General features: G+C 41.7%; 1 protein-coding gene across 1 annotated transcript in view; it reads right to left on the reverse strand.

The window, feature by feature from the left end:
- MTMR9 (myotubularin related protein 9) overlaps nucleotides 1-12751 on the reverse strand; it is a 22648-nt gene extending 9897 nt beyond the window's left edge. The window contains exons 1-4 of the mRNA XM_009577831.1: nucleotides 12499-12751; nucleotides 9434-9542; nucleotides 8590-8715; nucleotides 1268-1441 (exon numbers count right to left, since the gene is read on the reverse strand). Coding sequence (XP_009576126.1) covers nucleotides 1268-1441; nucleotides 8590-8715; nucleotides 9434-9542; nucleotides 12499-12683 — 594 coding nt within the window. The 5' untranslated portion in view covers nucleotides 12684-12751. The remainder of the gene's footprint in view (nucleotides 1-1267; nucleotides 1442-8589; nucleotides 8716-9433; nucleotides 9543-12498) is intronic.
- Nucleotides 12752-13007: the final 256 nt, after the last annotated feature.

Here is a 13007-nt window from a genome sequence, read left to right on the forward strand (position 1 = left end):
TTTATAAACCAACATTTTCAGGACTGTCATTTTTAAGGTCTCTTCCCAACTCTGTTTTTAAAACACTCGAGTCATTCGTGTGTTAAAGATGCCTCTTAGGTACAGTTTTACCCAGTGGCTAGACTAATAAACCTTAGGTCCACAGATTTATAAGCTGAGATTTCTCTTTAGTAAATGCCTTTCAACTCAGAAAGCATCCCAGCAGCTCAAACGATAACTAAAATGTGAGGGCAGCCAGTCAGCAACCTCAACTATGCTCGAGAACTCAGAGGCAGGAGAGCAACGTGACAGACAGCGTTACTGTCACAAGTTCAAGCACTCCGAGCCAAATGCTATTATATTCCTCACACTTGAAACATGCGCAATTCGGAGAGATAATTGAACAAATCTTCCTTCAAAGGTTTTCAGTCAATCTGAGAAAAAGCAGAAAGCACGACTGTTATGAAGTTGGTGGATGGCTGATTTTAAATCAAAGCAAAAAACCCCAAAGGTACTACTAAGTCAGACTAGACGTCCTCTAATTCAGGGCTTACAAATCTTGGCAACGGGAGGTGAGAACACATTAGAGCATTTGACTCAGAAGCCTAGATCAAGTTTACAAGCCGCAGGTTGGACATACTAACATCCTCAGAACTGATTACATCAGCCAGAGATACAAAGAATTACTCAACAATTTCATAAAGTGCATTCCTTAATTATAGCGTATCAGTCACTCAATTAGATTTTGGCTTGTTGAGAGGTGGTAAAGTCTGTGCAATAGTAAGAATTTGCTACTCTTGAAATATGTTATACTGACAGGCTCGGAGAACAGATTGTTCTGATCGCTCGTTCGACAGTTACACAGCAGAAGTGGTGCTGGCTCTGGGCACGCTTGCTGTCATCATGACTCTATTATGAAGAAGACAGCCCACCACCCAGAGGCAGGACAATGTGGTTTCTGCCATCCTTTCAGCGTGAAGCCTCTTGGCAGACAAAGCAAGTAAGGGTGCCAGCAGTGGCTTTACAAGTCTCATCTTGCTCTTACTGCTGTGAGCAAGCTCATGCCACATACGCTCCCAAACAAGCAGATTAATAGCTATTTCTAGGATGGAGATTACTCATTCCATCACTCAAAACCAGTTTCACTGCATACATTTAATAAGTTGGAATATAAAAGGAGCGAACATCTCATGAACTGTCTTAAGTCTAGAGCGTAAGTTGTTTTTTCATTAAATGAACAGATTCACACACTTCTTTCAGGTACAACCATTTCTCATATGCAGCTTACCATCCCATTCTTCTTATGATAATAGCTGAGGACTGGGAAGCGACTGCCATGGCGAAACATGGCAATTTTCCGAAGCGCTTCATCATCGATGGATTTGGGGACAATGACAACTGGAGGGTAGGAGGGACAGACAGAGAATTCCTTATTGATGCAGCTTAGACGCCATTCATCTGTCTGAAAAAGATCAGAACATATAGGCTTTGGGTGAGAAAATAGATTAGTAATGTTACAGCATAACATGCTAGGAAAGAGAAACTTCCATATTCAGGATAAAGCATGCACAGAATAATATCGTGATCTATTCAATTTGCACCACAGATGAAAGCTCAGTTGTCACTATTGGCATAATCGCTTTTTTTCATCCAGGAATCTGGACCCCCTGGAATAGCGTAACTACACTAATCGGTCAGATCAAATCCAGCACCATATCTCATCTCCAACAAAAACGTGGCAAAAGAGATGCTATTCAAGAATAAACAAGCCTGGCCACTCTCTGCAGTGCACTCCTCATCCCCTACCTCTCAGATGTTGTAATACAAGATATTAGAAGGTATACCTCTGCCTAGTCCTTTTAATATCCATTTATAGTCTGTTGACTGATTATTTTTCCCACACACACACTTCTTGATGCTGCCTGCAATCATAATATCTTGTTGCAGCAGCTCCCAGAAGCTCATTACCCAGCGTGCAGGTAAAGCTCGCAGGCAACGGAAGAAATTATCAGGTCACTCTTGTTCTTGAGGTGCAGGACTTGTTGAACAATGGTTCCTCATCTGGTTTATCCACATCCTCAATAAACAGCACAAAATAAGCCCACGTGGTCAGAAATGGGTGATTGCAGCTTTTAATTATTTCACAGACACAGCAAGCAGCATGTCCGCAGTGCGCACTACAACATAACTTACTGCATTTGCAGATAGCTTCAATCTCACAGGAAGTAAAAGCATGGTCTGTCTCTCTCTCGGGGAGACCCCAGAATAGAAATTTATTCCTACATGGCAGATTTAGAGGAAAAAAGGTTGATTTAGATACAGATAACATGGGCTCAAACCTCAATCTGTGCTAAGAGCAGAGTTAGTAAAACTGTCCACAAGACAATGGTGGCCAAGAAAGGCAAGAATGTCCGCCAACTCCAGACAGCGAAGCTGCTTTAAGGTTAAAATTGCAATTTAACATTTCCAGCTTGATTTTTTCCTATGGGTTCTGCTTTATGTAAAGCACTCCAGCTCTTCCTCCAAAAGCACCTCCTGGAACCAGCACAGCATCTAAGCCCAAGGGTCTCATTGTGAACTCCTGTTACAGAATTTTTCAGCTTCCAACAGCCAAACACTTGTGGAAGAAGTGCACCCTGCACCCTCACAGGCACTTGGCATGAGAACTCGGGCTACTTGATACCCAGGGCCAGACACAGGACTTGGCTCCATCTCAGCAAAACCAAAGGTCAACAAGCAGCCTCACTTACGAGGAGTCCTCACTTACTGAAGTCCAGGCTGAAAGAGCTGACACTGCCCTAGCTGCTTCCTTGGACAAACCCAGCCTTCATGGAGGGCTTGCTGCTTCTGGGCTGGTACCACACCACTGCCTCCTGCATTAAGGACACCATCCAGTCACATCAAATGGCCATGAGGCATATATTTTCCCTGGGACCACATAGCACACAGCAGAACCTTGCCTAAAGTTTGGCAGGGAATTGAGCTCATGGTCCTCGATAGCAGGGCAGTGGCTTGGCTAGGCTGCCTCTTCAGTCATTGCATCCTTATTCTGTATTCTTTATGGCCAACAAAACCTGCTGGCAGAAGCCTTGGTGGGGAAAACAACCCAGAAGCCTCTACAACATGTTTTGATTTTAACAGCAGCATTAAATCCTTAAAAGTAGCAGTAGAATGGCAGTCAAATTTGCCTGTAGAAAGCTCCAGACACAAAGACATTAAAATGAAATAAGAAAACCTTTTGAAGAAGAACAGGCAGCTTCTATTAAGGAGGGGTTTTGGGTTTTTTTATTTTTTATGGTTTTTTTAAGTTCCTATGCACTGCCATGACACAGATGTGAGAAAGCAAACAAGACCTTAAGTAACTCCTCAGCTGAGGTGTTTTCAGTACAGACTGGGAAGCATTTGTGTGCCACTGCAGCAGGCAGAGACCTCCTACAGACACCACAAAAAACTCTGCTCATTTGTGCTCAAAGAAAGCTTCAGCTAGACAAAAAGGTGGGGGGGGCGGATAAAGCAGGTATCACAGGAAGTAAGAGAAAAGCATGACAGTTAAATTATGCAGTAACAGAATACACAGAAAACCCACGTCAATTCAGGAAGGTTACTTTAGCATGCATTAATTACACAGCTCTGATCAGAAGTAGGTCTCTCTTCCTCTTTCCTTTCTTCCAGAGACTTACTACCTCTTACTTTACACCTCCTGACTGGTACCTGGTTATGTAAATGGCTCACTGGTCTGATGGAAAACTAGGATCCATTTAGGAAGGTTTTCTGGCAATGAAGTCTTTCCATCAGATGAACAAGCTGAACTGATTCACAACACTATTTCATCATCACTAGATCCAAGGCACGGGATGTGTGGCATAGGAGACAGCAAAATTGTCCCTTTTGGTGGCAGCCCAAGAAAAAGATGCTGGGAAAGGTACACATTGTGTGTATCAGCATCGTCAAGAAGAGTAATTGCTACCTGTGTTCAGTAGCCTATCCAGACAGTCTTGCATCAGTCCTGTTGTAAGCTTATTTCATTATTCATTAGCCTCAAAACAGCTTCTCTGAACATCTACATTTTATAAAAAGCAGAGGTTCTCCCAGATGCAAAGTTAAACTGCCTCCAGCAATCACGTCATAGGCGGAGATGAAAGAAGTTCTGGATCACATAGGGGAGGTCGGCTGGTCACAGCTCATGCTTTTAATGCACCTACAATGATTTTTTTTATAACTTTTTGGGGTGTCTATGTTTAATTCCAGCAGATTGCATATGATGGTGTGCAATTTGCTTACAATGAAAAAATACATGCATGGACATAGAGTAGAACTGATGAGTACCTTACAGCCGCACAGGGTGTAGAGAAGGCAAAATCAGAACTCCATGGTATGCTTTTTTGAGAGACTGGCTGTCACCGATATCACCAGTATGAAAAGGAATGGAAAAATATCAACCTGATTTATCTCCCTTTTAGTAATTTAACTCTGCCCATAACCTCCTCTCCTCACATTTACAACATGAGACAGATGATACTGTTATGTCATCCAGTTATAATTTACTGTTACATGGGAAGGAGGAGGAGCGCAGCAGCAATTAGCACCATTTGTCTTCTGTAGCATAGCTACTTTTGCAGAGATTCAGTTAACCTCTGCAATGCCAGCTTCAGACTGCTAAAATATACTCCAACATGAATTGGATGATAGTAAAACCCAACAGTGCAAGTCTCTTCTTGGCTTTTGCTTGGGGTATGTCTGCAATTTGGAAGAAAAATTTGCCATTACTAACTGGAAGAGCGAGGAAATGGCAATTCAACTGTGTGCAGCAGCAGATGCAGACACAGGATGCAGTATGGACTGCAGTGAAACAGAAGAGGTGGACCTTATCTTCAGACACCACCAGAAAAGTACGCTGCGTGAAACTCGGAGAAAGTACAAAGTTAACATTTACAACTCCCAGCAAGAGATCTGTACTTTAGGGAAATCAGAAAAAAAGTTAATTCCAGTTAAGGCTAGAAGCACAAAGGATGGGGGAGTGAACAGAAAGAAGAGAGGACTCCGAAGAAAAAAAGAAAGTAGTCAGAAGTATTTTCTTAAACACAGTACAGGATTAACTCTTACTTTTCTACTTTTGTTGTCCTAGTACTTGCTTAGAGATACTAATTTTCAAATGTTACCGAAAGGCTAAAACAACAGTTATCACTCCTCCTAAAACTTATAATTGCTAGGAGAGGTTGTTTTCCACAAATCAGTGTGAAACAATTCAAGCTTTACTAATAAGCCTTAAAAGAAAAGTCAAGACACCAGTATGGACCTTGAAGGATCCTGCAAAGCAGCACTGACAGAGGCCATTCCCAAGGAACAGGCAGAAGGCAACAAGCCCTATTAGTAACAGATTGTGCGTGGACAAGAAGCATAACAGATGCAAGCAAAGATTGAGCTTGTCTGATAAGAGCAAAAATGGGCTATCCACACCATTGCAAACTGAGCCCAAAACCAAAAAAATCAGCTTTCTTTAAGAAGCTCCAGTAGAGAAGATAAAGCACAGCTGAACTGTCCAGAACCCTGAGCTCTTTCCTACAAGAAAATGGAAGGAAAAAAAACCAAGAGAGAATGAAGACAGTGAATTTTGTGGCAGTGAAATAGCTTCATGTTAATTATACTGTTAGCGTACAAGCTTCTCAGGGTCTCTACACTTAACTTTAAGAAGAAACTAAATTTCCAGAGTTAGTTTGCAGTATCCTGCAGTTGTAGAATTTCACAGAAGAGAAACTCTGTGAAAAGCTCTTCTCTGACTCCTCAGAAAAAAATATGAAACCCCTTGCATATACTCTAATTCCATTCAGCCACTCACTGGTTATGCAGTAGTACAGTGAAAAATACAAATTTTTACACACATTTCACCTGACATACCTATAACCAATCCAGACCTCATGTACTACCCAGTACTTCAAGCAAAAACACACAACACACAACCAAAAGCTGGATAAGCAAACATTAACTACCCTGTGCATCTTTTACTCCATTCATATTATTTGTCTATAGTATCTTTAAAGTCTCATCTCGCAGTACAATAATTTGGAGCCTGTAGGCACTGTGGAGTTTCTGCTGTGACATTTAGTGAAATGTTGAGCTGATTTTCTTCACATAACTTAATTCTCAGATGAACTACTCTGTTGATATGTCAGATTTATCACAACAGTTCATGAAATAAATGTTTGACAAAAGCCCTGCTGACCTGTCCCAAGAAAATAAACAGGTAGCACACACGGCAACAGCCACCAGCAAATGACAGCCCACTGAAACTTGTTAACTGCTCTGTTTTCTTTAGATCAAATTACCAGTCCTTCTCTTAACACCTTCATGGACTAAATGCAAGAAAGCTGTGATAGTATAGCAGCCTCCCTAATCCTGGAGTTGAGCTGCAGCGGCAAAGTGCTTAAGTGTTCGCTATCAAATTCTAGGTGCAATGTTAGATGACACTTTGTCAGATCAATGCAATGGAGAGAAATTATGCAGGGGGTATGTGTGTTGGGAGAAAAACACATTTGGCACAACATATGCCAAGATAAACACATAAATTATTGTATTATATAGTATAATACCATATTATCAAACTTTTTTTGATCTTAACCTTTATAGTTTTACTTTGCCATTATAGAATGTGTCAGAGTTAAAACAACTCTTCTGTAGCAGACAAATGTGGAATTAATACATTACTAGAGCTGCAGTGTGGGTAAAATACAGTTTGACAAGTTGTTACCATACTGGGGAAGGTAACAGATCCAGATGGATGATTTAAATGGAGAGGGAGGTAACCTTCTGAATTCCACTAATTTGGCTTATTGGAGGAAAAAAAAAAAAAAAATAGCAGCCATTTACTTGTTCTAGCCTGTCACATAAGAAAGTTTAATTACAGAACAAGAAATATTTGGTCAACAATATATTTATCTGTTGTTCAGGAAATGTAAATCATTTTGTCACCATTTCGTTAAAAAGGAGTTACATCTGAAATTTTGGGTTAAAAGCCAAGAATTAATCAACAGCTGTTAGACATGCATATTTTAAAGAAGTGAAACATAGCGCTATAAAGTAATTAGGTTTTTAAATGTAAGCCTTCTGAGGAGCATATGTTCAGAAAGCCAAGAGATCCACAAATAAGCTATCAGTGCACTTTTAAACCTCTGAAAAAAAAAAAAAAGAGCAGCATATCAATGGATTCATGTTAGCACCTGCATCTGCGTGCTCGTAAATACAACCATCAGAAGTGATTTGATTCCCAAAATCTAAAAAAAGATTTCAGCTACAGATAGAAAGCAAAACACGAACAGAAGCAGAACCATCTCCTGCAATCTTTCATTGAGCTCTGAGGGATTTCCTTCTGTTGCCTTCAATCCTGCTCTCACACTCCTCCCTTCTCAGCAAACAGCCCTTCAGCTTCTGGCCTTTTGGTTCTCATTGAAATGCCTGCAAGCCTCCTCTGCTGAGCTGGGAAAGCATCTGCTGCTTTGCCTCTAAACAGAAGAACACTGACCAGATATTTGACTTCCTCAGCTGAAATTAAAACCAAAACTGTGGTGCTAGTTATTATAAACAGGTCAGTTTATATGTCTTTTGACAGCAGATGAAGATGGGACATGTGAGAGTACACAATTATGAGACAAAAATAGGAAGATCCCTGAACTCCTTTAATTTTCCAGTGATTTCATCATATGCATCTGGTCAAGCTAATCATATTATTCAGTTATTAGTCATAAACAGAAAGTGATAAATGCTGCAGACAGGCTGGGTTGCAGATGAAAGAAAAAAAAAAAATCAATGTTCTTTGATGCTGTGCTAATGGATGTTGTCTCAGAAACCTAGGATGATGCAGCAAGTGCACATATTTCATGAGAAATAAAGACCTGGAACACAGAGATGCTAACCCAAGGCGCTATTAAAACAGGTAGGCTCTGCAACGGAGCCAGTTGCCACTATATCAAATTCAGCATTCTAAAATGAAGTTTGAATAACAGGTATAACAGGCAATGCCATGAGAACAATTCCTACCCTACAGGTACCAAAATAGTATCAACGTGTGCTCACGGCACCTGGAAGAATATGACTGGAAATTCCCTGCTGTCTGAACACTCCCAGTATTTCCCCAGCATGGACTAGAGCGAAGAGTGTTTCAAATTGGACATCTTTATCTACTGTCATCTTCCTAGAGAGCTAAGAAACTAGAGCGAAGAGTGTTTCAGATTGGACATCTTAATCTACTGTCATCTTCCTAGAGAGCTAAGAAATCCTTCACAATTTTAAATTTGTTCTACAATAAGGAGGGCCATCCCCAAAGGACAAAAATATTTCCTACCTTCATGTCCTTCCAGGTAACTTTTAAACAGGCCTCAAAACTCCATTTGTAGAAAGTAAAACACAAGTGCTAAATAGGAATATTTAGCACATAAACAGAAGTGCCTGATGCTTACACACTGAATATTTGAACAACACTCACTTTCCACCCAGGCATGGAACAGCTATTTTTACCACACAGGATTTCCAGTCCAAACACTACTGGGTGAAATACTTCACAAACTACTGGCACAAGTATATCCAAGTACCTGTGCAAATCCTTAAGATCCAACTTACCACTGAACCGAGGAGCTCAAATTCTTGGTCAGGCAGAAAAGAGCGCCAGCCATCTTCAACAATTTCAAACATGGGCCGGTAGAAGAAGGGATACATGAGAGTGACAGAATCCAAGGTGGAAAGTGCCTGTGAGAGCAAGAGAAATAAACAGCTACTTAATTCATTCAAATTGCTATTTTATTCCAATAAACATACAGCAAATAGTGGTTTGCTCAAATATTGCTGATGCAAACTTAAGCCACCCAGAAGTATACAGCCATTAAGCTTGAAATATGAAGTTACCTGCAGGGTAGTTTAACATAGATAAAACAGTAGCACAGACAAAAGCAGATAATAACAGACAATCTAACTGCAATTGGGGATTCGTACACAGAGTATCATTTCTGCAGGCTACACTAACAGTGCACCAAAGGATGAAAGAGACACACACTGAACAGGCATAACTAACAGGACACGTCCTACACGGCATTTACCCGATTACCAACAACAAAGCCTGAACTCAAGAAGTCGCTTAATGTTGTTTGAGACACGTGAAACTCAACCAGTCTGATTTGGTTTTGCCTCCTCATGCTCCAGCATAATGAAGCTGAGCTTCATTTCCCAAATGCTATGGCAAGATACTTGATCAAGAAAAGTAGGGTGTTTTGGTTTTGTTTTAAATAAAAAAAAAAAACACCTACAAGCAACAAACAATATTTTAACAATTGAAAGGAAATATCCCACAATTTTCATTTGCCCTCCAGAACATCAATGAAAACCTTCCTAACTGGGAAAAAAGCTGTTAAGGTTGAGGTCAGATCAAGACCTGAGAATGTAGGTGTTATTTATCATTATGAATTCTTACCTCAATAGAGCTAGCAATGTTCAAACACTCCTCCATCCCAGGTATATCCAGCTGAATAATTCGCAGATCTTTGCATTTTATAATGATGGTACCCAATGAGCCCACAAACCTACAGCAAGGCATGAAGAAAGAGTCTCTTAAGAACAGGATTTTCTAAGGTATGATAAGATGTTATAGCTCTTCCCACAAAATATGCCTACAAGACAAAATTCCATTAGTAGTAATTTGTCTGCAATATCATCTTTCAAAAAAATAAACAACCAAAGCCACCTCTTTATCTGGTATTTGCAAGTTGTGGTCCGCTTTTTTTTTTTTTAATTCCATCCTTGTGATACAGCAGTGAGTGGAAGTATTACGAGATAAAGAAAAGGGTTTCCTCCCAGCTTTTCTTTAAAACATGAAAGAGAAAAGGTGTGTTCAGGAATTTTCTGATATTACTGGAAGCTTCAGCTGGAAGTTTCCCCGTTTCATTAAAGTAATGCACCGAAACTTTGAGGATTGCTAAAAACATTTGAGTTTAAATTAATTTTTAAAATAACATTTCAGTCTGGCTACATTACACGCCCATGTCTTTAACAAGAAAGTTCTGATACCTGCAGTGCCACAGAGCTATTCACCCTGCAGACCTCAGAGAAGTTAAGGTCTTACCACTGCTGGTTACAATGCAAGTCAACCCAGAAAAAGCTCTACGTTACAAAACAAACATAGCTCACAGACGCCCTCTCCAGTCTTCCTTACGTACCTGAAAGAAAGATGATGCCTGAACAGAAACCGAGTGTTTTCTTGATGTTAACTAGCCACTAGTGTTCACAGAAATGCTGTAGATTTTAGGTCACAAAGCAGTGAACTACGGAAAAGCAGCTGAGTCTCCTCATAGACCACAGGAGCGCTTGCAGCAGCCAAGGGCGATGCAAGAAGCAGAAGGAGGCAAGACCTGAAGGACCAAGTTTCAGTCCCTCGTGGCCTAACCCTCAGTTAGACCATACACGCACAAAGGCAGAGCTGTACATACTCCAAGAGGAGACCTGTTGCTAAGCTTTGGGTTGCTTCACCTGTGCTACAAAAGGTGCCTGTAATTTATTTTGGACTTATTATTATAGCTGAAAGGTCATTATTATCTATTTCTTCTGTGCAGACAAAGGTTAACACGCAGAACCAATTATAATTTGGGTAGCGCTGAAGGAAGAACTACAGGCGTTTTGACAGAAGAGTTCTGCAACTCCAGCAGAGCCCGTCTGTGCATCGTTTGCCCTCGCTGCAGTGCTATTTCACAGATCCCCAACGTAGTAACACAGTGCAGCTACAACGCATCACCAGGGCTGTGATTCCTTTCCATGTTTCTTTAAGCAAAAAGACCATAGGAGATCATTAGAGATCATTCTCAACAAACCCTACAGGTCATATTTAAGTTGCTTAAAAATCTACAAAAATAATTAAGCAGCAGTTTGATGACTCTCTGATAATTAGGGAAAACACTGTTTTGTACAAAAGACACTGATATCAGGGAAGTGGGAAGAGAGATCTTATGAACCTGGCACAATGTCACAGTTATTGTGCACTAATAACCTGAAGCAGTGCCCCACTGGACCCTTCTACCACCTTTACTAGTCTAAGAGTCTCCTTATTCCATTCTCTCCAGCACTGAGAAGATATTCTTATCCTTTTATATGGCAAAGTTTCATTGCAGTTACATTCACACAAAGCTGCTCTCAGGGAGGGAGAGGTCTGCTCTAGAGACCTTCTAGAAACTAGGGCTGGCAATAAGGGCTGCGAGTATCTGCAGATGTAGCTAATTCCTATAAATCATATAAATCATGTACTGAGCTAGCAATGCACTACTCCCTCACCATAACTTAAAACGTTCCTTGCTCATTTGGTACTAACTCACATTGTAATTGCAACTAAGCTCATTAAATTAAAAAAAAAAAAAAAGAAAGAAAAGCTTGTCTATAATAATTTTCAACACAGAGCTACGGCTGGTTTGGTACAAGCAGTAAGGAGGGTGAGGCGAAACCACCCTGATGACTGAGCAGTACAAGATGGGAACAGATTTCCTGAGGTTTCCGCCACTCTGTTCCTCTCCACCCTCAGGCGAAGATGCAGCGTTTCTCAGAAACACTCAGAAAAATCAGGAACACAGGAACAAAATCAGCATCCAGTACTTCACCCACTCTCAGATTTTGAGGCAACCTGGTATTTTTAATTGCTGCTGCTTGATTTTTCCAGTCCTGCTGGCAGAAAGGAAATCTATTCTTCCAGATTTCCTTAAAAGGCAAGGAAAACAGGGGGTTGACTTTGTAATTAACAAAAAATAAAATATTATGAGCAAACTGAAAAAAGGACCAAGGTGAGGAAGCAGAAGACAACAACCAGGTGAGATGAGACCGCCACTCAACAAAGGAAGCATGATGGGGCAATGGTATACATAAAGCAGACAGAAGTGATGGTAAGATTAATCTCTGAAGTCCCTGCAACAAAAGGGGATAGGCAAGAATAAAACGGAGTGCTGCAGCTACAACTCAGCTTCACCACGTCGTTCCCACAAGGAGAATGCTGTTAAAGTGTTACTGAGTTGGAGGAGTAAGGGGATGATAGTGTCGAGCAGTAGGAGACTGATCCGGGGCTGAGAAAGTCTGGAGCCCATTTCTGCCACCAGTTTTGCTGGGTGACCCAAGGCAAATCACTTCATTGGTGCCTCGGCTGCCACCTCTGTTGAATGGTGGTAGAGATGCATCCTTTATAAAGTGTTTCAAGAGCCACCGATGAAATCCACTGAACAACTAAAGCAGAGTACTGTTGACAAAGGTGTTTAGACATAAAAATTCCAACCCTACATATGACAAAAAAAAAAAAAACGCTTAAGATGCAACAGTCAAATATCGAAACAAAATGAGAACCAACCTGCCCGTGCCAATATTCTGCCCTGTGCTCTAACTAACTGTCCTTTCTCCTCTCCACACCTGAATTCGAGAGAGCTGAGGTGCAAGCCAGTCTTGATAACCACTTTTCAACCCATGAGACACAAACAATCAGGTATGGGTAGCCAGGGAAATTAGGAGGCATACCTTTTCTCAATTGAATCAATGTTGGAGTGCAGCAGCCACAGCTCCTCAGCATTATCTTGACGCCGTGAAGAAAAAATGAGATGATGGCCAGTCAAACACAGAGTCCCCTCCACGGCCAGGTAGAACGGGCGGTGCAGGATCACGTTGTCCGCTCGAGGGGTCTTGATCAGCTCCGCAAACTCCATGTTTGCTATAGCAAAGGGAACGGGCCTGGCGAGGCCTTTGCCACAAGAACTTGCTGGGGAATCAAGAGGCAGCCTCAGCCACTCCAACAGGGACGGGATGGGGAGCCCGGGGATGGTCTAACAACCGGCGAGCAGCGATGCCCCCGAAGGCACCCAAGGGGTGATCCCGTCTCCCGCTGCAGAAAGCCAGCCCGATCCCGGCGGGGGGAAGAACGATACCGGGAGAAGGACGGGAGGAGCGGGGGCGGGATACCACAACCCCCGCTCTGAGAAGGCCGATGCCCTCCCGCTCCCAGCCCGCTGCCTGACAGAGGGGGTCCCGGG

This window comes from Fulmarus glacialis, unplaced genomic scaffold (assembly GCF_000690835.1).
Source record: "Fulmarus glacialis isolate BGI_N327 unplaced genomic scaffold, ASM69083v1 scaffold9075, whole genome shotgun sequence".
In the NCBI taxonomy this organism is placed as follows: Eukaryota; Metazoa; Chordata; class Aves; order Procellariiformes; family Procellariidae; genus Fulmarus; species Fulmarus glacialis.